At 41.1% G+C, this 25,992-nt stretch overlaps 2 protein-coding genes and 1 long non-coding RNA gene across 5 annotated transcripts; 1 reads left to right on the top strand and 2 right to left on the bottom strand.

The window, feature by feature from the left end:
* Positions 1-5,924: 5,924 nt before the first annotated feature.
* Positions 5,925-13,354, top strand: cd9r (CD9 molecule related). 2 transcript variants are annotated; one of them, XM_026165718.2, is made up of 9 exons: positions 5,925-6,076; positions 6,333-6,444; positions 8,286-8,391; positions 8,495-8,592; positions 10,773-10,847; positions 10,941-11,042; positions 11,304-11,399; positions 11,512-11,595; positions 11,854-13,354. In XM_026165718.2, the coding sequence occupies exons 2-9, from the start codon at positions 6,379-6,381 to the stop codon at positions 12,058-12,060; spliced, it is 834 nt and encodes a 277-aa protein (XP_026021503.1). In that variant the 5' UTR covers positions 5,925-6,076; positions 6,333-6,378; the 3' UTR covers positions 12,061-13,354. The 2 variants fall into 2 exon arrangements, with proteins under 2 accessions (XP_026021503.1, XP_026021505.1); XM_026165720.2 differs by having other exon boundaries at positions 5,926-6,076; positions 12,667-13,354.
* A 128-nt stretch (positions 13,355-13,482) lies between these two features.
* LOC113021210 (uncharacterized) lies at positions 13,483-24,932 on the bottom strand. Of its 2 annotated transcripts, none has more exons than XR_013908627.1 (14): positions 24,149-24,932; positions 23,648-23,803; positions 23,342-23,460; positions 21,628-21,799; positions 21,398-21,516; positions 19,585-21,244; positions 19,210-19,320; positions 18,788-18,963; positions 18,557-18,648; positions 17,194-17,344; positions 16,902-17,082; positions 16,032-16,161; positions 15,836-15,896; positions 13,483-14,102 (listed from the first exon to the last, which is right to left on the bottom strand). XR_013908627.1 is itself a non-coding variant. In XM_026165716.2 (14 exons), exons 1-14 carry the CDS (start codon positions 24,654-24,656, stop codon positions 14,083-14,085), a joined length of 3,639 nt encoding a protein of 1,212 aa, XP_026021501.2. In that variant the 5' UTR covers positions 24,657-24,932; the 3' UTR covers positions 13,483-14,082. The 2 variants fall into 2 exon arrangements, 1 of the variants encoding a protein (XP_026021501.2); XM_026165716.2 differs by having other exon boundaries at positions 17,194-17,327.
* Positions 22,141-23,326, bottom strand: LOC145428338 (uncharacterized). The gene is made up of 2 exons (XR_013908628.1): positions 22,625-23,326; positions 22,141-22,473 (listed from the first exon to the last, which is right to left on the bottom strand). It is a non-coding gene; the product is annotated as an uncharacterized LOC145428338 (long non-coding RNA).
* Positions 24,933-25,992: the final 1,060 nt, after the last annotated feature.

The raw sequence follows: 25,992 nt of genomic DNA, 5'->3' as shown, positions 1-25,992 counted from the left end.
TAAATCATGGAAAGCACATTGCATAAAATATATCATGATCCAGCCCATCCTGCGGGGTTAGCCAGTTTAAATAAGCTACGTATAGCGGCAGGGGAGGCATCAGGTGTAACACCTCCACTATCTCAGGTCAAACATTATTTAGAACAAGACGACACCTACACACTCCATAAACCTGCGAGGATCCATTTCCCCAGAAATAGAGTATTGGTGACAGGGGTCGACAAACAGTTTCAAGCCGATCTGGTTGACATGTGTGAATATGTGACAGATAATGATAATGTGAGATATCTGCTAACATGTATAGATGTATTCTCAAAATACGCATGGGTTAGATGCCTAACAAACAAGACAGGGTCTGTTGTATCAGCTGCTTTTGAGGATATACTTAGTGAGGGTAGGATCCCTGTGAAACTACAAACAGATGAAGGCAAAGAGTTTTATAATGCAACCTTTAAACAGCTAATGAAGCAATATAATATCAAACATTTCTCAACAGCTAGCGAGGTTAAATGCAGTATTGTCGAGAGATTCAATCGTAGCTTCAAGGGTAGAATGTGGAAGTACTTAACATCAGCCAACTCCCGGAGATATGTAGATATCATACCAGATCTCACACAAGCATATAACAATGCTTATCACAGATCTATCCAAATGGCTCCGGCAGAGGTGAATAAGGATAATGAGAAGTCGGTCTTCAACGCGCTGTACAAAACGAGGCCTCAGAGGGAACTGCGCTTTAAGTTTAATATCGGTGACACTGTACGAATATCAAAACTGAGAGGAAAGTTTCGAAAAGGATACGAGCAGACCTACACCGATGAGATTTTCACAGTCAAGGAACGTATAGGGAGACAGCCCCCAGTGTACAGACTAGTGGATTTAGCAGGAGAGGTATTGAAAGGGTCATTTTATGAGCCTGAGATACAACGTGTGGTTGTTGATGAAAACAAAACATTTAAAATTGAAAACATATTGGCTAGAAAAAAAGTGGGTCGGAAAAAGCAGGTGCTAGTGAAATGGCTAGGATGGCCCAACAGCTTTAATTCGTGGATTCCAGAAAAAGACATCGTTGAGGCGTAATTAACTCAGATGACGCAGCTCTACACACATTCATTCAACACTGAGCATAGACTGAGAAAGCATGAATAAAAAGAACAACAATGCAGGCTTCTATGTAAGCCTCTTCTCGAATGCTTCATCACATGTTTACCCGGGTAATAAGATATCTAATTTTAGAACAAAGCTAGCAAAACCTATTGTTTTGGATCAGCCATATGAGGTCGCTGTTATAGAGATACAGTACCCACGCATATGGCGGACTTTTCCACAATCAGATTCGGAAGTGGAAATTCATGACCCCGTCAAAGACGGAACCATAGCCGTAACCATGATCGAACTGTCTGTGGGCCATTATGCATCTGTGGAACAGATAATAAAAGAATTTAATTTTAAATGTCAACAGCACCAAGCCACTGGAGACATTAAAATGCAGTACAACGCCGTTAGTAACCATGCCTGTGTTATGGGGCCTAGGGGGACTATTCTCACATTTAGAGGGAGACTGGCGGAAATCCTAGGATTCAAAACAGGAGAACCGTTTGCACTTCATTATAAAAACACATATGCCCCGCACCCCGCAGACATATACGGGGGAAAATATAACATCTTTATTTATTCAGATATCGTTGATTACCAGCTTGTGGGTGACGCCCACGCGAGGCTATTAAGAGCTATAAATATTACAGACGATGACCGCCGGTTGCCTATTCTACAATTTGACAGCCCACACTACACACCTGTGTCAAAGACATTAATCGACGACATAGAAATTGATTTGAAAGACGATCGAAATCAACACATACCCTTTTTATACGGCAAAGTGTTTGTCAAGTTACACTTCCGACCGATAACACAGCATTTTTGAAAAAAAAGGATGGCCGTCTACAACTCTGATGACTCAAAATATGTAAAATACTACTTATCACAGGCTGGTGGAGAGCTCGGAGGGTATGTTGGGACCAGTACACAATATGGGACAGGTCTGGGTGGGTTGTTCCGTAGCTTGTTTAGATTTGCAGTACCGCTGTTTAAAAAAGGAGTCAGCATAGTCAAACCACACCTAAAAACAGCCGCATCGGGCATAGTGTCTGATGTCATAACCAGACCCTCAACCACTAAGCAGGACGGTAACGGCTTGTATGTGTATACGCCCAAACCATCTAAGACCCCACCCCCAGGGCAGCCGTTGTCTAAAAAGCGTAAAACCACAAAACCTAGCAGGAGAGCCACCAAACGGACACCGTCACGCAGAGTGAAAAGACCCAGAACCAGTCGTTCAAAAACTGCAGCGCTTGACATATTCTAAATGGCACTGTTACACAGTCATTCTGGAGAATGTGTAAAAACAGAGCTCGATCTTTTTACTGTCCCATACACACAGACTAGCATTGAGAAAAGTACATTTATTGAAATCCCACCTGTATCTGCAATCACTGATGGAGGGCCGATCGAGTTTTACATCTCATCGTCGGGTGAAGATTACCTGGATCTAAATGACTCATATATCTACACACGGGTGAGAATCACAAACGCTGATGGCTCAAACCTGGCTAGGGACGCTAATGTAGGATTTATTAATTATCCTGGATGCACCATATTTAGTCAAGTCGATATTAATTTGGGAGACCGGCTCATTAGTCAATCATCCAATACATATCCATACAGAGGTGTGATAGAATGTCTTATCAATTATAATAAGGACACTTTAGACACACAGTTCAGCACCGGGTTATTCTGTAAGGATACAGCATCACACATGAATGACACATCTATAGAAGGAGAGAACCAGGGTCTGATGACCAGAGGTGGCTACACAGCAAATAGTAGTATTGTTGAATTGATTGCACCAGTACATGCAGACCTGTTTTTTCAAGAAAAACTGTTACTTAATGGAATCGACCTGTCGCTGAAATTTGTGCGCTCTAAAGACGAATTTGCTCTCATGACAGCGGATGCCAATGCATACAGAGTTAAAATTGTCTCAGCCAGTCTCTTTGTCAAGAAAGTTAGTGTATCACCTAGCGTCAGACTTGCACACAGCAAGGCATTGCACCATGCAAACGCAAAATACACGGTAGACAGAGTATCTTTAAAGACCTTCTCCATACCTGCAGGGGCTAGAATATCAACAAATGACAATTTATTTATGGGTAGGATACCTAAATTTGTCATCATTGCATTCATAGACAATGAAGCATACACAGGCTCCTACCAGCGTAATCCATTTCATTTTGAAAACTGCGATATAGAATTTATGTCTTTATATGCTGATAGTCAGGCTTATCCTGCTAAACCATTCCAGCCAAATTTCCAGAGAAAACACTATATCAGAGAATTTTACCAGCTGATACAAACCACAGGAAGACATTTAAAGGACAGATCGTTGGCCATAACACGTGACGACTTTGGTAACGGCTACACTTTATTCTGTTTCAATCTGGAAGCTGACGAAGGACATTCAGGAAATGTGTGTTTTTATTGATAATGCTGCCGACCGCGGCTGATAGTTCTATAGTGTTCATGACCGTTTTTGTCTCAATAGTAGTCCAAGAGCACTTGTCTCATGTTAGATATTTCAATGACTGAATCAAATACAGAATAACACAAGAGGTTCACTGTACGGGGTAGTGGATTTCTGAAACGGGTTTCCAATCTCACGTTCCCAGTTTTAATTAACGACACATTTCCTGCCGGGTAGTACGTCACGAGCTCCCTCGGTGGAGTGAAACTCTGCCGTCTGCTCCTTGCTGTCTAAAATATAACCGGACACTGACGTAAACTCTTCTGTTTAATCAGTTTTCTGTTTGACGTTTATTCAGCTGTGTGAAAACCCCGGAGGAACCCTCCCGAGGGAATAATAAAGTTTAATTTAATCTAATCTAATAACTTTAATCTCAGCCAAACCGATTTACTCACGAACAAATAAAACACTGAAAAAGCCAAACAAGAACATTTTTAAGTTATCAAAGTGACTTGTACATCATGTTTAACCCGAGTGGTGAAAGACCGCGGGGGTTTGAAGACGATGTGTCGGTCGGCTCAGATATTTGAAGTTTACACAGCTACATTCTCACCTGAAAATATGTTAAAAGTTTTTTTGCGACCCAGAAAGAGAAATAAGAGTGATATTAAAACTAAGTCGCTGCCGTCATTGTTGGAAACTGGAATTGGCTGGGCCGCGCTATGAATTCTGCGATATGGTTTTTCAACTTTGTTGTCCGGGTGGAAAATCTGGAGAAAGGTGGGATTCTCCCGGAAAAATCGGGAGGGTTGGCATGTATGGTTGTGGCAACATGACTAACCTTGTCAAACACCTCCGAGTAAATCATATCACAAAATATGACGAGCGTATGTTGAGGCGAACTGAAGAGGAGGAGAGGGACAGGTGCTGCTAGGGTGAGAGTCTCTCACGGAGTCCTTTAGTCCTCCAGGCAGGCAAGGTGTTCAAATAGCGCACAACTTTAGTTTTTTTATTTCTATATGATGAACTCTGCATTATTAAGTGATAAGAAGAAGGTATTCTGATGTCCTGTAATCATTATGACGCTATAATTTGAGATACAATAAATAAAATCCGTTTTGTACAAAGTATCGGTATCGGATCAGTATCGTCGATACCACCCTGAATATTACTTGGTATCGGATCAGAAAGGAAATCAGTGGTATCGCACATCACTACTTTAGACCGCGAAGGCCGGTCCTCAGGTGGAAGCAGCCTCTGAATTTGGACACCCCCGCTGTTTCCGGGCCGGCCAATAATAACGGTGACATTTAACGTATTTTATCCGATAAATAAACCCTGTAAAATATATTTATCCGCCCAAACAGCCCTTTTGAATGTCTCCCTAATTCTGAGGTCTCAAGGTTGGCAAGTATGGCCACAACACCTCCCTTTTTTTGCCACATTTATTGCAAACCACGGCTCAGCTGTTTGTGGAGGTAAAATACATCCGCACAATTACGCTCAGCCATTGTTGTGAGTGCGCACGCCAAGGGGCTGCGAGACATTTATACAGCCGTATTTCGCACATGACTATGAAAGGCGGAAGAGGAAGTAGTTCCTTTGAATGTAGGCAATCCGAATGTTATAGTTTCTTTCCACTGTGTTCCTGTTAATGATAAACCACAAATTTACTCTAAATTACTAAAATATCGATATTTTAATGTGAGAATCGATTCTAGAACATAAATGATTGGTATCGGAGGAATCGATATTTCAGGATCGATCCGCACATCACTAGTATTTTGGTCAGAGGACATATGCTGATGTTTTCTCGCGTGTGTTAATAAACTCATCGTTTGATTGCACTTTTCTGGGGCTTCCGTGGTTTGTGACACTGCTCTACATTGATCGATTTCGCGTCTTTCATGTCCTCTTTAATGAAGCAGGTTGAGATTTCTTTAGACTGGCGTATGTTACATTTGTCCTAATCTTTAATCTTTATTACTGGATAACTGAGAACTGACACGGGTGGCATAAAGCAATAAAATCTGGAGAACACAATTGTCAGATATTTGGTATTATTTTTGTATTTTGCTGTGTGCACAGAACGGAAGCCACACGTGTGCTGTGTGGGACTCCCCCACCCAAAAAAACAAGAAAAAAAAAGAAATAAGAAAGATTATAACTGTAATAGACAAAAAAAAGCTTAGATCCCTATTCTTCGTGTTTTTTTTATGTTTATGCAAAATTAGAACATTTTAAATGACGCAAACAGTCACGGTCTGTTTGCTGGTATGCGTAAATCACACTATCGCTGTCGTTTTAACTCTCGTTTCTCCCTAAGTTTCCTTTTCTTTCTTCTTCTTCTAAAACAGATCCGTTGCTGCGCCTTCTCATGGGTCAAAGCATGTGTCACTCACGTGGTTTGCCCAATGAGAAGACCGAGCGAGGACGAAGAGGCGGAGCGTGACGCAGATCGAGTCTTGGAAAACCACACGCAGCAGCGTTCAAGATTTAGTTGTTTCGTTCCCCACCTGCTGAGCTGACCGATCAGGCAGACAAACATCGATAAAGGTATTGATCGATTGGTTTGGGAGATGATTTCGCAGCGAGCGTTTCTGCCACGCTGTGATCTATTTGAAATCAAAAAGACTACTAAACCTTTTAAACGCAATACTGGCTGCTTAATGCGCATTAACGGATTAAATAGAGTGAAATAGTAGAAACTAACACAGCAGCACAGAAAACGTTTGTATTGTATTTTTAAATGCGCATAATCTGCCAGGCCTGCTCGGAGTGGTGAGGGAATTCTGCTTTTTGCACTTTACAGACTTTCACCGTGTGTCCAGCTCAACGATCCGCTGATCATCATCATCATGGCTCTGGATGGATGTGGCTTGTTCTGCAAATATATCCTCATCATTTTCAACATCATCTTCGCGGTAAGTCCGGCTCGATTTTAATACTGCGTGGTTAATTACGGAAGGGTAGAGGGAAAGGCCAAGCATGGCTTTCGTTTTCTTTCGCCTGTTTTGTGATCAATTCTTGAGATAAACGGGCAGAAAAAAGGCGTTTGTTTTTTTACATGAAGGATTAAAAGTTGTAATTTTGCGATGAAACAGGGGTGTTGTGCCAAAAAGTGGTTTCTGGTATTTGCCAAACAATTTGAACTTCTATTAATGAACTGTTGGACTCTAATCTGTAAAACACATTTCAAGTTGCAATAAATATAACAATAGTTCTCCAAAGATATTACAGGTGGTCTGGACTGGAATGGTTACAATGTGGGTACAATAAAAGAGTCTTACAGATACTTACAAAACAGGTCATTTATTTTATTTATAATCCCATAAATCACATTGGCTACAGTTAGTTTACTGATATAAGCAAAGACATTACACAAAATTAAAAAAAAACAACCCACGTAGAAACGTAGACTGTTTTGCACACGATCACTTTTTGGAACAACACCAGGTTTCCTTGTGGTTTCGTTTCTTAGGATACCAAGAGAGGTTACTTTCATTTTCAGGAATCACCTTTACCATCAGTGTAAACTGTGTGCTTGGCACATCTGTAAGCTGATAGGAACCCAACAGTATTTAATTTTTGAAATATATATATGTGTGTGTGTGTGTGTGTGTGTGTGTATTAATAGTCACAAAAATAACAAAATAGGAGTTGTATGGGATGGGATCAAATTAAGACCCACCAATTCATTTTTGTTCTTAGCTATTTAGTGGGATTTCAGAAATGTGAGGTTAAATTGTACAGACTCTTTAAAATAAGGCAGTATCTCCGATGAGTGGAAGAAGAATAAAGCCGTCTGAAAAGAAGAAGTGAAAACTTTCCTAAACAGCATGAACAATGCTGCCGCGGATAGATGATTACCCTTCACACCTCGGTGTTTTGTGCAGCAACTGAGAAACCAAATGCCACCACGTCAGAGTCTTAGCTTACACTATACTTCAAAGTCCATAATAGACTTTGAATCATGTAGTCCCCACTAAGGCTCCTCAAAAGCTGGTATGTCCTCAATCTCAGCTTTCACCTGTTTCTTTCTGACCCTCCTCCACCTCGTCTCCTGACACCACTTCCAGATTTGTGAGTAAAATCCTGTCGGCCTCATTTAGCCATCACATCGTTCTGTGACCAAACAAGACCTGAAACATGTTTCTATGAAACACGATATGTAAATTATATGTAATAAATGTAAATATTTAAAAATAAAATCTTTTGAGTGCCGGACAAAAAGACTGATACAACATGGTATCACTGCGACATTTTCAACTTCTTTAATTCTATAAACTCTGTCTTATTGCAACATTTGTAGCAGGTTTCAGTGCCAGTGCTTGACAATCAAAAAAACAAAGTGAGAGAACTTTATGGTATTGGATAAAATACTAAATAATACTTTATACTATAATACTAAATGGTTTAACTTTTCTATTTTAACTGTTCTTCTTGGTTCTGTATGACATCAACGAGAGCAAAATCCTTAATGTGGTCATCACAGCATCAGTCCCGCCCACATCCCGTGTAAATGTTATGCTTGCGAGGGACAGCCAATCAGAAGAAAGCTGTCTTAAATGCCTGAAATGCCAATTTCTTGGTTGTTTGTCCCCTCTGCCAGCTGTTCTGCACAGTGTGAAAAACACTCATCTGTCACACAGCATGGTTTATAAATATAGACCCTAAAAACCTATATTTCAGTAACCAGATGTGAAAGTAACCAAGAATGTTGTTCATTACACTTTTGTCCTGGTTTTATTTCCTCATGTGACAGGTGGTGGGGTTTGCCTTCCTTGGACTTGGTTTGTGGTTGAGGTTCAGCGACAACACAAGAGCGATCTTCCATGTGGAGGAATTAAGCTCCAGCGCATTTGTTATGGGTCGGTGCATTTATTAGGTCGAAGAATCACGATGGTACATTTTGCTCCGATGCATATTTAACAGACAGAAACGGCCCTCTTTCCCGCTCCGTTTTGTTAACAGGTGTGACTGTGCTGATCGCTCTCGGGGCAGTGATGCTGTTTGTGGTGATGTTTGGAGACTACGGTGCCTGCAACGAGAAGAGATGCGCTCTGCAAGTGGTGAGTTGTTTTGATGGGTAATGCATGTTGGCTTACAGTCTCACTTTTCCGTAAAGATGGGTGTCAGACCAGCTGTTTCCTGTGCTGTGAACACAAAACCCTGTGTCGCACAGTGGTTACACCTTTTAACTGTTATGGGAAAGTTTTAGGTTGCTTTTTAGGTTTAGTCAGAGAAACCAAAACAAAAATGTGTTAGTAACGTTTAGTATACCCCTAGTAATCCCATTTGGTCTCGTTTCTTAGGAGTCATTAAATAAAAATAAAATTAAATTAAATTAAAAAAACCGCCCTGAACAAGAAGTGCCCTGCAAAGACATGTTCAGAACAAGCTTAAATACCCCGCTGCTTCCTGGAGGACTCCTTTATTCATTAACTTTATGGCAAATTTTAACGTTACTGTTCAGGCTTTTATCTGTGTTTAACAGGAAGACGGTGAAACGTTTTAAAACCACCCCAGTGCCAGCATCAGAGGTTAAGGTGAATGCTGGAAATGGTGCTTAAATGTTAGAGCACATGCATCACCTACATGCTGGTGCAAATGGTAAAATCTGTGTAAAGTCGTTATTCAGATCAGATCCTTGATTCTAACGTGTACATCAAGTTCAACAAGTTGTTACAACATAATTTCTGTGGAACCACAGAGACAAGTCAGAGTGCCAGAGGAAAGTACTCAGTCTTCTCCATTCATCGATGACACAATGAAACAGGAAGGAAGGAAGGACGGCTATTTACAGAGCTTCTGCTCCCCCCATCAGTCAAATAGTCTAAGATGATATGAGATACAAGGCAGGTTAACATCATGTGGCATACTAAGTGTTAAAAGCCGACTTTGTTTAAAGTCAAACAAAAGCCGAGCGTAGCATTGTGGTAAAAACCAAAAACTTTGTTTTTATTGATGCTACTGTCATTATTGGTTCTGTTTATATAGTTGGTTCCCCATTGATTCCCCTTATTGCTGCCAGATCAGTAAGCCTACTAAGGTTTTTAGCATGAGTGCAAATATTTTATCCTATCTGAGTCTAAACACAGTGTAGAAATAGAGTGCAGAAAGGTTGGCGTGTGTCTCTGGTCTGCAGGAGCTACACGGCTAAAAGTTTAGAGATTTGCAATGCAAAACTGTCCCAACCCCACCAATCAGACAAGGTCTTCGCAACTGCATTGAATTGTGCAATTCCATTCTTGGATCATGCACTAGAATATCATGACTTTAAATATTAAAAGAGGTTTATAATTGTTAGCCTCAATGACCGAAGTTAGGAACTTCAAGAAAGCTAGCTAATTGCTTTCTTTTAAAGACAGAAGGCCAACATATGGATAAGAAAGTTTGGCCAGCTGGATAAAAGAAAAGAATCTGGTCGTTTATTTCTTTTAACCACCCAAAAGACCACACTGACTCACTGCTCCATCTTTTGGTTTAGATTGGTATTACATCAAAAGTACAGCACAGCTCGAGCTCAACTTAAGTTGATGTCTCTTCAACACAACATGCAGATGTTTTGCACATAAAGTTGCAGAATTTGTTTCTTCACATCTTGCTGAAAGCTGTAGTTACTTTTGGGAGGTCTGAAACACAGGAGTGTGCAAGCACCTTTTGAGCATCTTATATGATGCAGAGGTTTTTGAACCACTTAAACATTTGGCCTTTTGATTCAGACCTTTATCCAGGTTCAGATACACAGAACATTTGATTGCATCGTGTGAAGTGTATTGCCCAGTTGGCCTTGACAGAGGATATTTTGTAACTTTGTGTGTAATCACGCTGACGAAACAGGCAACTGGCAATAATCACACAGTGACCTCAGTTTTCTTGGCTGTTTTTTTCCCCTTTGCTGTGCAAATGTACGGTGTCCTAACTGTAAATTACATCCTCGGGTCAAGCCCTCTTGGTTTTTAAGGATGTTAAAGTTAAAGGAAATTAATGGATGTCCAGTACCAGTTAAATGTTTTGCTCTGAAATCTTCAGGCTGTATCAAACCTGCAGGAAGAATCCCAGATGCAAGGAAGGGATAGGGAATTTGAACATTTAGTCAAGCTTGAAACAGGTCCTTGTTAGAATTTACTGCAATGTTAAGCCTCGTCTTCTCTTGATGCACCCACATAAAACTGGAAAAGCTGTTTCACTTCCTGTTCCTATGTGTTTAAAAGTGTTTAAGTTAACAGAGTTCTTCCTGTCCCTTCAGTTCTCTGCCCTTCTGGCCATACTGGCTACACTGGTAGTTGTTGTTGGAGTGCTTGTCAACATTAAAAGCAATGAGGTGAGAGAAAATACTGATAAAAGGGATGAAAATCAATTAATGTGTCCAGTATGTCCTGACCATAAGATTGTGTTTTGATCTCTCATGTTAAAGGTTGGACTCAGGTTTGCCGAGTTCTATGCTAGCTTGTATACTATCTATGTGGCCAATCAAGACCCAGGAATTGCTGTCACACTCACCTTCATCCACAACACTGTACGTATATAAGCTGCTGTTTTTCATTTTTACCTAATACTAAATTTTAACTCTTACTTCCTGCATACTCAAGTCTTTTCTGCTTTATGCATACAAGTTATATGGCTGATACACACCGAGAAGACGTCACTGTCAGCTGTTTCCATCAATTCCTGTGGAAGCAGTAAAGGTGTTTAGTTTCTCCACAGGGCTGCGCAGGGTAGTGTTTAAGACTTGTTTTTTGCCTCCCTTCACCTCTTCCTTCATCTGCCTGCTTTGCAGCTTCACTGCTGTGGATTAACTGGCGTCTCCATAATAGAGCTCGTTAAGCAGACCTGCCCCGAACCAGATGGGTTTTTTGAACACATCAAGATGGATGTAAGTTGGTGCCAATAAATGAAGCCGTTTACAGTGGTCCTGCCACCACTGCTTTACCTCTTTCACTCAGCTGTACTGTACTAGATGCTCAGTTTGTTCGGTCTTCCTGCAGAGCTGTCCTGGCGTCATTGCAGATGTCTTTATCGGTAAAGCACCAATGATGATGGGCACCTTCGTTGGAACTGGAGTGCTCCTGGTAGGCAAATAATGCATGTTTACTTTGCAACAAGTAAAGCTTCAAATGAGTTGGCAAATGCTACAAATAGTAGGGAAGAAGATAGCACAGTCTGTTGTTCCTGTTACTATTAGTCTATACACAGTACTAAAGGTTCTATATTGTTGTTCATGTCAATGGCCATACATTAATCACTTTGCACTCTTCTCTCTTAAATACTTCTTTCCCCTCCCTTTTCGAACTTTTTCTTCTCATTTTATTTCCCCAATCATTCCAAAGTTCATTGCTCTGATTTGCAGCATTACCCTCAGCAGAAAGATCGTTTCTGCCTCAACACCTCAGTACATTATCCTGACTCAGACCACTTCTACTCAGGCTAACTTTCTGCCAGCTCAGCATGAAGTAGTCACCAGCACACGTGCCGACCAGGAGCCGGTCTTTTTCACTCCTCTCAGCGCAGCCAACATCCCTGTGGCTTATGCTTAGTGCACTCTTCATTCTCACTGCGCTTTTCTCGCCATTTTGATTTTACTCCACATTGCTTTAGTGTGAATTACACATACTCCATCTGCTGCTCTCAGCATTGTCTCAAATTTTTATCATTAGCAGTTATAGGAGAAATCCAACCTAACACACACACACACACACGACTCAGCTTACAGTTGACAGGTTTGACAGCAGATCACAGCATTTAGCAAATGAGTTTTCACATTTTTAAAATCACCAAAGTTGCTTCATCTGCAGAAGGATTGACATTTGCTGGCAAAACAGTATAAGACATCTGGCGCTCTGAATATTCCCTCCACCACTAGTCAACTCTTCAATCTTTACTTTAGTGCCTTTAAACACACACGGCCAGTATATCAACAGGGTTGGATTTGTCCTGTTTGTTTCGACTTCTCTCTCACACTTTCTCAAACACTTCTGTAGCTGGGTGCTATCTGATTGCTGTGGCTGGAAGGTCTAGCCTCCTTCACACTCTTTCACCTGTTGCTGGTTCAGTTCTCGGGATGATGTAGTGGGTTGGTCATTGCATAGCTCTTTATCCCATCCCTGCTCTTTACTTGCCCTCCTCCTTTGTCTGCACAACAGATGATGGCCATGGTCTGCGCCATAGTTCTCCTGAACCAGCTCAAGAATGCCCATCAGGAGAGGACAGTGTACTACTCAAATGTGTACTAAGAGGCGGATTAGGGTTTTACACCCTTAACCACCTCCTGTCAAAGGCCACTGCTTTACATACAAGCAGCACATCAGTGTTTACATATTTTCCTTTAGCTATGATTACATTACTTCAGAACCATATTTTGATTAAAAGGTGTTTTTTTTTTTGTTTTTTTAGATATTTAGCTTAATAAATCCTGTAACATGTGCACTAACCTGACAGGCCTCTAGATTATTGTGGCCAAACCCAGCCATGAGAACACATTAACAAATTCAGCTGGTAAAACATGAATTTTATTTTTTTTAAACATTTTTTCTCCTGAAAAGTTACGCTGTTTATTTATGAATGAGTATTAGGGCCACGTTAAAGGGGGAAGAGAAACAACGTGGCCATGAGCATACGGACGCTGAAGGTGCAGAAAGATGCATCTGGTTAAAATGAAATAGCTTGAGATGGACCGATGCAAGGACATTTATGGTCACACTTATGCAGTACAGATGTTGTACCAAAAAAAACACAAGTTTCATCAGCTTAACTCAATGAGGCAGTCTATAGAATAAAAAAAAAAAATTAAAAAAATTAAAAAAAAAAATTTAAAAAAAAAAAAACACAAAATCTCCACATTTTCATTATTATTATTAATTTTGAGAATCGTTCCCCCTTCATGTGACCCTAAAACTAATAGTTTGTGTCTGTTGCACACAGTAAAAGTCACTGGATATGGTGAGTCATGACTGTTAAAAGGGAGTCAGTGTATCATCTTTGTTATAGTAGAGGTCCAATTACAGCAAGGTGTAGCATGGTGGGTGTCATCGCTCTAATGTGAGCTTCAATTTCACATTACTTTTTAGTGGCTGTATACTAGAGTATTGTTAAGAAGTGCATTCCTTTTAGATTTCTGGTAGAGGTTGCAGAGGGCCAAAGAGCAGGTCAAAAAACAAGAACAGCAAAAAAGACAGCCAGGTACCCGAGAGGTTCAGTTTTAGGTCAAACTGTTTAAACATTCCAGACTCAATGCTTCAGAAGACTTGTTTCTGTAAAAGCTTAAAAGCTTTCATCCTGAGAAAAGGGAAAAAAAAATAAGCTCACATTTCATTCCTTTGTATTTTGCTTGTTAACATTTTTTTTTTTTTTTTTAAATGACACAATGTTAACCGTCTTGCTGATAAAAAAAATAAATAAATTTCAAAGGCTAAATGCCTCCAGTTGTCTGTCACTTGTTTTCTTGCCCTGTACTACTTATTTGTACTATTTAGTTATAGAAGCAAAACCTCCAGAGACACTCGTTTCCATTAAGCGACAAAAATCAAGTTGCACTTGTGTAATACTCTTTATTTCGTTGCTTACACACCAGTGTTTGGACCTGTGGAGGAAAAAAAAATGTTAATGTAGTCATTTCACGTAATAAATGAGAAACACTGAGCACTTTATTAGGAACACTGGGTAGCTGTGTGAAACCTGACCAGGTGGTTTCTGTGAATGGAAACTCCAGTAATATGAGCTCCAAGGATAATTTATGTAGCTACATTACTGATCACACCATGCTTTACAACTTTAAGTTTATCGCAGAATGACAGCGGAGCAGGAAATCATGCCACCCTCCACTTTTTGTATTTAACCTCTTTTATATTTAAAAAAAAAAAAAACTGGTAAGGCTTCTGGCTTTGGTGTAATGTCTCAGAATTGTACTTTTGGCTCGTTTAACCACCAAATAACCAGCGCAACGACCCATCTGGGTATTGTTACTGCATGTGGTTTGCAACAACAATGGCAGCAAGGTCACAAACCCCTCACGGATCAAACAGAAAACTTTGCAATGTGTTAGAACAGGAAGTACATAATGTGCAAGTCTGCATCATTGTGATTTCAGCAGACTAGAATCTGAAAGCATTTCCCATCCTCTTAGTTTTTTTGGATATTAACTAAGGGTTTGAGAAAAATATTACATTTAAAATGGGGCGATCGTGGCTCAAGAGTTTGGAGTTCGCCTTGTAATCGGAAGTTGCCTACTGGTGGTGGTCAGAGGGCCCGGTGGCGCTAGTGTCCGGCAGCCTCGCCTCTGTCAGTGCGCCCCAGGGTGGCTGTGGCTACAATGTAGCTTGCCATCACCAGTGCGTGAATGGGTGTGTGAATGGGTGGATGACTGGATGTGTAAAGTGCTTTGGGGTCCTTAGGGACTAGTAAAGCGCTATATAAATACAGGCCATTTACCATTAAAAATGACAGATTTCTGCCATTTCCCCCCCACTTTGTTATGTTTTCACAGAGTGAAAAATGATTTGATACACAAACTTAGGCAACATCAGTAATCGGCTGTAAACCCTCTGGCGTCAACGACTGCTGAAGCTCAAGGAAACTGACAAAAAAAAAAAAAAAACCAAAAAAACTTAAGAATTTTTACATTTGGCTTCAGATGCTTTCAGGTCCTGTTTGTTTTTGAAACTTTCTGCCTCAGGTAGTGAAAAGTGTTGAGACCAACTTCCCCGTTTAGGCACATTCTTTTATTTACCGGGTTCACGTGTTTAGTTATCGCCCATCAGTACCCAGCGGTGCCTTGGCCTTTGTAGTTTAAGAAGTGCCGTTCAGGTTGAGCATTAGACTGAATCTCAATGGAACGTCGAGTTACTTTAGCGCTACATATACACAGTCATGCTACAACACGGCCTCCACCACACTGAACAAGTGATTCTTTAGAGCTCGTTCTTTGCTTCAAGTTCATCATTCTTTCCAAAGAAGGCGTTTATTTAGATGCGATGAGCTAAGTCTCACCTGGCCCCTCTGTTTTTGACTATTACCACATTACACAACGTAAATGTCAACTTGCGTCATCATGTTCTGAGGTTTTCCTGCACATTTGTTAGCAAATTTTCAACCACTGAATCCTTATCGCTTCATCGTCTACTTGGGTGACGTATAGAATGAAAAGTTAGAAAACCTTGTTTATCTAGAAGTCTGCAGATATCAGATTTTATTAACGAGTGTTTAAATTAAAACAATTTTCAGTCAGGAATCAAAACTTTTCAAAATTGGAACAAGTATTTTTATACTTTTAAATGAACAAGCTGCCCAGTGTTTCATTTCTCTTTATGGTCTTACCTTCGAGGCATCTTAGGGTGCAGTCATCAGAGCACAATTCTGTCAGGCACAAGAAGTGGATCTGAGTGAGGAGGGAAAGAAAAACCAAAAACAATAGCATTACTACCCGAGTTCACTTATCTGCACTGGGCCTGAACATGAATGTAACTTATACACAAACAGCTGTTTACTTGTGTGCATCTTAGGTGTGAAATACCTCTGGGTCTTCTCGGAGGGAGCCCCCTTTAGTCATGTGTGGTGGAAGAGAGAGGAAGCTGTAAATTGCGATCTTCCGGACCTGCAAGTCCGAGGTCGGAAGCATCTGCAAAACCCCCAGGCTGCTGCAGCTGAACGACATAACAGTGACATGCCTTTACAACCAAAGACTGACCAACAACTGGCATTAAAGAAGCCCCCTTCTTTAATGTTGGAGATTTGTGGCTGCAAGGTTGCCTTCACACAGAGTCAGCAGTAATTTTGGCAAGACAACGCAAATCTTCATTAAAAAGATCATGGCGGCTTTAAAATCAAAGCAGTACAAACATCCACACACTGTGTTACTAAGTAATGCCCACCTGACTGAGTTTGAATTGTGGAAAGTGGAATTTGTGACACGAGGCTTTAGTAAAAATCCACCAATCATTTCCTCCAAGATGGTTAAGATTTTTGTTTTGTTTTTTCTTTGCATATTTTGCGAGTTTCACGCAGCTTTCAGGAACAGGTTTTAACCTCATACTCATCTACTTGCAGAGGAATGACTGGCATCTATTAGTGCACTAATTGATTAGCAAGCTTTGCAAAGTCAATGGCATTTCTTAAATTGCTGGCACAGCTATCAAATTTACAATTAAAATGGCCGTTTATACTGTTAAACACGTGTCCTTTAACATGAACAACCACAGAGAAACTGTTTTGCAATTAACTAGAAAATTAGTACTTACTAATTACAACTACAGTTTCATGCAGTGTGTCCATATCCCCGAGCACACTAAACCACTGATCATGTTAAATGGTTACTGGGGCAGCCAGCAATATGAACAACAAGACCATCTGTGAGGACGTCATTTTCCTCCTTGTATAAACATACCCATCATAAACAAGAATCCCACTGGGATATGGAGCGTCAGTGTAAGCCAGGCAGGAGTGAACCAGCAGCACAAGTGTGGACTCTGAGGGGTCCTTCAGGCTAACCTCCACATAAACTGTTCTGCCCTGCAAGAGGCTGAGAGGGAGGTGAGCTTCAGGGTGGTAGCTGGTGAAAGACTCATCTGCAGGGAAAAAGAAAAACGCTTTAATAAAGTGTTTAAGAATACTCTGCCTACTGGCTCCACGCTATGATCTGGTGCTTGAACAGAACACAGATGTTAAAGAAAAATTACCTTCGGCAATTCTCAGTTGCACAGTGACAGCGGCTGGTGTTGGCTGTGAGAGAGGAAGAGGAGGCTGTTCATCCATCACATGAAACTTCACTTCACCTGGAGAATCTGCTGAGGAACTACATCCCACCATAAACCTGTGGAGGGAAGGAGACTGACGCATACGAATTTTTTTGAAACAATACACATTTGAAAAGCAGCTGTTGATCAAAGCACTGCTTAAAGAACAAAAACAAAATGAAAGAGAACATAATGGAAACAAGAACAAGCTGAGGATGAAGCCTTGATGGCGCACTTGTGAGATTAGAAAGCCTTTTACAAGATCCTGGTATCTTATTTACCTAAAGGCAGCTGGTTTGGTGTCAAACTGTGCGCCACACAAGAAGCAAGTGACTATGTAAATACAGAAGCCGTGGAAAAACATTTACCACCACAGAGAAAATACAGAATGGCCACTGTGCAGTGGGCCAGGTACATAATTCAGTTGTGAAGATCTAATATTTATGAGATTTTGATGAGTGTCATAACAGCTGGGGGAGGCATCTTTTCTGAGCAGCTGAGACTAAGTCATTTTCATCTTTCACTTCCTATTGAACCCATCGACAGCTGAGAGTTTTAAATAGGGATGAGAAATGATATAAAACGAGGTACTTCTCTTTCATGTTGCAATTTGTCATTAAAGGAAATATAGTTAAAAATATCAATGTGTTGGAATCAGCACCCTCCATCTGTCAGCTGAAAGTGAACAGTTTAAAGATTGGATGATTGTCATGGCATCAAAAATGGTGGACATGGATTAAAGCTGAAAACACTTTGCCTCCATGTTGGACACCTGTGGACAAATAGCAAGTACTTTTTTTTTTTTTTTTAATTTCCCCACAAAACACTGGTTGAGAAAGATTGAGCACATTTGCTCAAACTGTTGACAAACCACAGAACAATGACTTTGCTTTTCCTCACTTCCTGTTATAAATCACCAAAAAGTAAAAAATATTTCCCAAACAAAAAAGGTAAACTTTCGTACAAGTAGGAAAAACTTGATTCATTTCGATAATTGTAGCTCATGAAAGTCAAAGTCCAGATAGAATCCAGTATAGCATTATCAAGGTATTTCAAGTTACTATTCAAACAGTTTAAATATTGTATCCTTGTCCAAGCACACAAGCAGGGTCATGTTGAGGTCAAATCAGAAGTCTGACAACCTTCAGACAAACGGGAGTATAAACCACAGAAGGATTTTGCAGAAACGGCGAATATTTAAGAGAAAACAATCTTTCCTGCTACAGCTGAATGCTTAAAGCTAAGTACTACAAGGCTGCTGGCAATTGTTACAAAAGCAAGTTTCCTGTAAACAGCAGTGACATACCTTAAAGGAGAACTTTCATGTGCAGAATTGCCGTTTTGGTAAGGATGTAAACCTCGAACTTCCAAAAGATGAACCACCGTCTCGCCAAGCATCTATCAAATATATATATATACACACATTTTAAAAAGGTTTTAATTTATTCTGCAACAGTGGCGTGTGTTTGTCCATTTTTCCTTCTTTTTGGGGGGTGGGGGGGTTTACATGATGTGATAACATAGGAATGTGCCTTACATGTTTGTTTACTCCGCAGCCATCCAGAGGTACAATGTAGATGTCAAGATCAGGGGTCAACCTCTGCAGCGTGCAGGAAGCATTAATGTCCTCAGGGGAATGAGCCGGAGGGGCAACTGTGGGCTGTACTACAGAGTCAGGCACCGCAAAGACGCAGTACTGTCCCACTGTACAGCCTGCCGACACACATACAGAGTGGGAAATAATTATTGGATCCCCTGCTAACTACAAGAAACATTGTGCCGCTGTGCTTGCAAACAAGGATCTCACCACCAAGCACCAAGTCATGTTTTGCTTGGGGATCAAATACTTATTTAAGGCTTCAAGCCTGAGAGTCATTGCATTAGTCATTTGCTTTCCCCCTTTACAGTCGTCATCCTTTTAGACAAGTGTTTACAAGCTTTGTATTGTGTGAGACTTACCCTTCACAGTGTTTGAACAGCAGCCTAAAGAGTTACTGCAATCAGTATCTGACACAGATCCAAGGCCGCAGGGTGAGGCGGAGGGCGTGTACGTGTGGGCCTCGAGGTAATCTGAGAGGAAAGCAAACAAAACAAGGAGAACTTCTTATGGATGACTCAGCAGCATGAGATGGAAAATATGCAATACAGGTGTGTAATTACAGCCACAACATTAGGCCGAGGGTTTCCTGCCCCCTTGTGGTGGTGATCTGAAGTCAAAACACTGGTTTTCTGTTTAAGCACAACATTTCAGTGCAGTCAAACTAAAACTGTAAGACCAAACATTTAAACTGCAAGGCATTCAAGATTGATAAACCCTTAAATGTGATCATTTACCTCTCACTTTGTCTAGATTCTCTTTCGCATCTTCATCAGGTTTCTCAGATTGCTCATTATGGTGCTGCTGAGTAATATAATGTGAATATAAACTATGGAAAGGATTGTGCAGTGGCGGAGGGATGTTAAAATATCCTGCCATCATGCCATAGTCAAAGTCTGAGGGAAGCTGAGATTTAGCAGATTTGTTTTCAGAGTTTATGCTGCCTGTAGGATGGAGCTCGTTGCCTTCAGGCACTTTAGATGGGTAGTATAGATAATAGAAAGGACTATGCATCCAGTTATGAAAACCATACACTGATTGTGCAGGTGGAGTCAGATGTTGAGCCGGAGCAGAAGGTGCTTGAAGAAGATGGGGTGAAGCTGGAGAAACTTGGTTTCCAGGTCTGTAATACATCTGAGAGTAATGATAATAAGGGTGGTAGTAGTACTGGTAAGGATTTAGTTGATTGATGAATGATTGAGTGTGAGGAGGGCGTTGTTGAGGCTCAAGTCTATGATGGGGACCTTGTGAGACTGGAGGCAGCACTGCAGGAGACACCGATGCAGAGCGGCTTGCATCATTGTGCTCCAAATGTACTTTAGCAGACAAATTAGGATGTTTGATCTGCTCTGTGCTATATTTTTCAAAGTTCTTGTGTGCTTTTATGTAGGCATTCATGTTGTGCTCATTTACTGGAAGAATTTGTGAAGGAGGAAGTGGTGAGGAATTCGACAAGTTTGTTTCTCCAGGCATGTCGGGATGTGATGGAACCAGTCTTTCAGCCTCAACCCTTGAAATATGTGGAAAGTAATAGTAGTAAAGATATGGGTTTAGAAGGTGAGGAGCATGAGTTTCAAGGGTTTTGTCAACCAATTTAGCATTTTCCGGTTGGGCGTAGGGATAAAAGGTAGTCTCTAACACAGGTGGAGGGAACTGGTCCGAGGTGACTTTCCTGATGCTCTTAGACTGTTCAACATTGGGGGCCAAAGCTGAAAATTCATGTTTACGCAAGTGAGCTGAAGAGATTTCGTGAGAAACATCCAGACCTGAATCAGGGTTTTGAGGTTTGCCAGAAAGGGGGATTTTGGGGTGATGGTAGTAGTGGTAGTATGGATTGAAATCGTGTCTCAGAGGCTGGAAATGCGGCGCTTCGAGCTGAGCTGGAAAGCCTGTAGGTGTGACACTGTGCTTCTCAGAGAACGCCAAAAAAGGAGTTTCTTGATTTTTTCTTCTTTCTGGGTTCTCCCGACGTAAATCTTCCATTTCTTCAACGAGTGACGGAGGACTGTCATACGGCTCCCAGAAAGGCATCTGGTAGACGTAGTAGGGTTGATAATCTGGCTGGAAATCAACAGGAGGGTGAAGCTGAGAGCTAGAAGTCGGCTCAGGAGTCAAAGATGCTGGAGTAGGAGAATCATATGAAGCATGTACTTTAGGACTGGCATAATTATGGTGATATGTAGGGTGAGGATAGTACGGTGGAGCCAGGTAGAAAGGAGGGGCCCATGGAAAAGGCTCCTGAGCCCCTAACATAGGTTCTTCTGCCCCCCTGGTTAGATGAGCTGGGCTGTTGACCAGAGGCTGAGTGTTAACGGAGAGCTCTTCAGGAGAAGACATAGGGCAGGCAAGTGTGAAGATTTCCTTGCCTATCTGGAGAGGAAGTATATATTCTCCATCCTGGAGGAGGAAAAAACAAAAACATTAAAAGACCACAGGAAATGACAATATGCACATGTAGTAATCATCAGATACGATGATTATGCTGGAGAACCAGATGGGCTAAAGAGTCTTGTCTAGTCTGTCTTGTGTATAGTATGCTCTGAAGTTCACCTTTTCTGTGATGCCACATGTAATAAACGGAGCAGCAATTACAGTATCTGCATCTTGCTTAGCCAAAGTGTAGCCACACTGCTCAGCCAACAGAGCTAGAGGGGTCCAATCTCCTCTCACTGCAGACAGAAGAGAAATAAAAGTTCATATTTGATTCAACATATGAGGGCAAAAGGCTAAACTATTATCTAAATTAAGTTTGATGCCAATAGAAAGAAAGGGGAGCCTACCATTTACTCTCTGCTTCTCCAAAGGAGTCGATTCATGTACTTTGACAGTCATCCCATGTGAAGAGCAGCAGAGGGAGGATAGCCCCACAGTGTGAGGGCTGATCTGAGAGACTGGACAGGACATCTTGACCGGGGTTCCCCTCCATAGCAGGGGCAGCACATAACTGCCATCCTGAATAAAAGCAGAGAGCATTTATACCACCCTTGGCTAAAAACACCCCACCTTAGACCATACATGCTCAGGATTTTAAAAGAAACATTTGCCAGATTCAAAGATTATTTAATGTGAATGTACAACTCATCTGATCAGTCAAAAGGAGGAAGGTTTTACAAAAAACTCAGTTTTTTTTCTAAATAACAACAATTAGCCCAGTTTTGGACATTTTTCATGTAATTTGACACTTAAAACTGTATCAATGCAGCCATAAACAAACACACTACATTATTTTTTGTAGTTTTGGCTGTTTTGCCTCTCTGGCTTTAAAAGGGGGGAAAAAAAACAAACCCATGTGATTGAAGTGTAAACTTTACTAAAAAAATTGCATTAACTCCTTAGGAATAACAGTCATTTTTATACACAGTCCAACATTTTTCAGAGGTTCCACATAAACTGCTTAGACTTGGGGACAGCAGAAACTTTACAAGTGGAAAAATCAATAATCTGGTGCAGTGTTAAAAAGAATGACTGCATTGACTGGCTCAGCTGCAACAACGGGCCTGGAAGACCACAGAAGACAACTAAAGTGCATGATGACAGAATTATTTCCATGGTTAAGAAAACCAACTGCACAACATCTAAGCAACTCAAGAACACTCTGGAGGAAGCAGACGGGTCATTGTCAAAGTCTAAAACAAAGAGAAAAGAGTTTATGACAAGACAAAACCTAGTAATACAAACAACAACATGGCCACATTAGGCTTTGTCATAAGACATCTAAAGAGCCTGCACAGTTATGCAAAAAACAACCTTTAGACCCATCAAACCAAGAACTCGTACCAGAATGATGGGAAGAGGAAAAATGGCTTGTGATCTGAAGCACGCCACATCATCTGTCAAACACGGTGGAGATAATGTGGCACAAATTTTGTTCAGACAGAAAAAAAATAAAAAATAAATAAAAAAATCCAACTACCAGGAAATATTTACAGCTTCTTTTGAGAAGAGCAAATATTAATTTAAATGTTTTGGTTTTTTTTTCAAATCTGGATGCGTGTACCACTGTGCATGCAGCAAAACTGTGGAAGAGTTTGAATGCAGAGTTGAAGCAATGCCAGAACAAAGAAGTTCAAAAAGGAGTTATAAAGATATGATTTTCATGAGAAACAGATGTTGTATTTAAGTGAATGTCTGTTTAGTACGTTTGTTAGTCGTACTTATTCTGATTTTCCTATCAACATTCCAAAACTGGAGGTATTTTGCTTAGATGCGTGAAAGTTATAGAGTTTCATAAAGAAAATGTAAACGATCATTTAAATTTCACATATTTTAATAACAGAATATGTACTCTGTTTAAATCACTTTCTGTGTAATTTTTGAGTTATACTGCTAAACTGATTGGACAGCTCACAGTGCACAACACAGACATCACATCTAGATCGTGTAACTTAATTTACTGTGGTGGCATCTGAAGGCAAAGTTACAAAAACTGTTTCAAATTTTTTTTTAAGAAACGTAAAAAATTAAAATCTAAGTGTAGCACACAGACACACGCACCTTTTGAATGACATGACAAGCGTAATATGGAACCATCAAACGGAGGTTTCTCCATGTGGTCTGAAGAGTATAACCACACTGTGGTGGTAGCTGGGACAGAGGCACCGATGATTCATTCGCTGGGACACAAATAGACGACACAAAATCTTAATTTTACTAATATTAAGAAACTGTTTGGGTTTCCCAAGAGAAACCTTAAAAAAAAGAAGAAAAAAAAGAAGAAAAAAAAAAGAAACACTGCAATATAGTGCAAGTATAAAATCCAGGCTACTGGAGCGCATAGACATGCAGAAGGTGTAGCATCACCTCGGTCCAGCAAGAGCTGTGCAGCTCGTCTCCTCCTGACAGTGAGGGTCATGCAGTCCTCCTCACACTCCACCACAGGGAGCAGCCTCTGCCAGCTCTCCACTGTGCTGCTGACCCGGTGACCCCTGAGCCTTGTCTGGCTTCCCAGAGACCGGACTGGTAAACAAAAACAAACCACCTCTGAGAATATGGTGTTAGTGTGAGGATTATACAGAATGTAAAGTGTGTGTGCGTGAGTGAAAGAGGGGGAAATTGGGAGTTTCATGTAGCAAACTAATGGATAAGAAAACTGGACACAAAATGCCTCTTATAGTGAAAAGATTCGTTTTAGTGGTAGAATAGTTTCTAATCATCATGAGGGATTAAAATGTACCAACTACTTTATAAAAATGACTAAAATTATCAAACTGGTTTCGTTAGGGGAGTATTAAAGTAGCAAAGTAAAACGCAAGCACAGTGAGGAGGAGCCTGGGGTCAGGTGAGTTCAGGACAGTGGCTTACCTGAAGCAGAGGACTCTGATTGGTAGTCGAGAGTTGGGACGTTTGGCTCCAGCTGGCCAGCGATGACAAACTTGCCGTAAACTACGTGCTTAATTTTCCCCTCTCTGCAGTCTCCATATGAATAAACCGGCTCGTCCTCGGCTTGCCTGGGGTTGTGACGGTCACTGACACCTGTAGGACCCGAAGAAGACGCCATTTTGGGTCTTAGTCTCTTCTCGGGCTTTTCTTCGGGGCTGCTGCTGGGTTTCTCTTTCCTGCTGTGGAGGTCGTCAGAGTTTAGGAGGTCTTCTGCGCGCCTTGAGCCGAGGTCCAACCGCTCTCCGACGTCAGGGCCGGAGGAATGACTGCTGCTGCTTTCCGTAGTTAAATGACCTTTGCTGTCATCAGGAGGAGAATTCGATTGGAAGGAGGACGCAGTAGGCTCACACCGGCTTACTAGAGGCAAAGCGATTGTTGTGATGGTGTAAATAAGCACAACACCGAAGTATCCTTTATGTTTGAAATGCATTGCCAATACGCGTTTTTGTCTTTGCACCAAAACACTGGGACGGAATGAAGGGCGGCAGTGTTTTTGTAGACTTCCTGTCAACGCACCTGGTCACTTAATTAGCCTTAATTGGCAAAGAGGCACGCGCTCTTACCCGTTACTGTCCCAAGTGTTTATGTTGGCGCTGTTAGCATCCAGCTGCTAATCTAATACCTTTTCCGTCTAGTTATATAGCGTGTGGGATATTATCAATTTAGCATACTACCAGTTAGTCTTATTTATATACTTTCCTTAACACACACAAGATATTTCGTGTTTGTCTTGAGGGTTGTTTTTTTTACTGATTTGGTCACACACTGTGTATAGACATGATTGTGAGTGATGTCTCGGAATAATCTGGGTCTTATTGCCAAAATTAAAATAGCATTGTGTCGCTTCAGCGATCCTGGTTTTGACTGTCACGAATCTTAAATGTGTATTTACGTCTCTGTCCACTAGAGGGCAGCACTGCATTGCACAAAGTCACCGAAGATTTGAAAAGCATTATTTTATGAACCCTACTGAAATCATGTAGACTTACTAATCTGTAAGTCTGGCTAACTGTGTATGTTTCATCTTCTAATACAGTTGAGTAGCTGGTTTTTTTCTGGACATGCATTTGCTCAGCTACACATGTGGCTCTGTCTTTCTGATAGATGCCATTTCATCCCTGAAATTCAGATCATTTGACCCCTGCCCTCTTTTTTTGTAAGTCATTTATTTTTATCTGCTGACAGAAAAATTAGTCAGAGGCTAAAAGTAACTCACACTGGAAGAATATTTCCCCACATAACTCCTGCTTTTACTTGCAATGACTCCACTTCCTTTCATTCATTTGCATTTTGCATTTTTTTTTCCAAACTGCGTTCATTTTTAATAACTTGCTGATAAACTCCCTTTGGAGAGACCTGCTCTTGGAAAAGACTGTTTAATGGCTTTGTCAGCAGAGAAAAACTGAACCGATCAACTGAGAAAGACGGTCAGCGATAGTTTGCCACCAACTCCATTCGACAGGCAGTGAGTGTGGAGCTGATATCAGTCATGCCATCAGATTGTGGTTCAGATCAACTGACGCCAGAGAGGGGCTGCGTCCTTACAGCATTATCATCAGTGCTGTGTTTCCGCAGCTACCATGAAGTTTAGAAGAGACTGCAGAGATAATGTTAACAGCTACGCTTCTTAAAGAGGACCCAGAGCTCTGTGTGTGTGTGTGTGTGTGTGTGTGTGTGTGTGTGTGTGTGTGTGTGTGTGTGTGTGTGTGTGTGTGTGTGTGTGTGTGTGTGTGTGGTGGCGGCGGCGGTGGGGGGGTGTTGATCAG

The sequence above is a fragment of the Astatotilapia calliptera genome, chromosome 4, assembly GCF_964374335.1.
Source record: "Astatotilapia calliptera chromosome 4, fAstCal68.1, whole genome shotgun sequence".
In the NCBI taxonomy this organism is placed as follows: domain Eukaryota; kingdom Metazoa; phylum Chordata; class Actinopteri; order Cichliformes; family Cichlidae; genus Astatotilapia; species Astatotilapia calliptera.
The sequence above is the reverse complement of the archived record's forward strand: the minus strand, read 5'-3'. Positions and strand labels throughout refer to the sequence as shown.

Coding starts and splice junctions, on each gene's coding strand:
- LOC113021210 (XM_026165716.2), bottom strand. CDS start 24,656: ATGCATTTCAAACATAAAGGATACTTCGGTGTTGTGCTTATTTACACC. Junction 23,461..23,647: donor ACAGCTCTTGCTGGACCGAG/GTGATGCTACAC, acceptor TTTGTGTCCCAG/CGAATGAATCATCGGTGCCT. Junction 21,800..23,341: donor CTTGTCATGTCATTCAAAAG/GTGCGTGTGTCT, acceptor GCTTTTATTCAG/GATGGCAGTTATGTGCTGCC.
- cd9r (XM_026165718.2), top strand. CDS start 6,379: ATGGCTCTGGATGGATGTGGCTTGTTCTGCAAATATATCCTCATCATT. Junction 6,445..8,285: donor TTTTCAACATCATCTTCGCG/GTAAGTCCGGCT, acceptor CTCATGTGACAG/GTGGTGGGGTTTGCCTTCCT. Junction 8,392..8,494: donor CTCCAGCGCATTTGTTATGG/GTCGGTGCATTT, acceptor TTTTGTTAACAG/GTGTGACTGTGCTGATCGCT.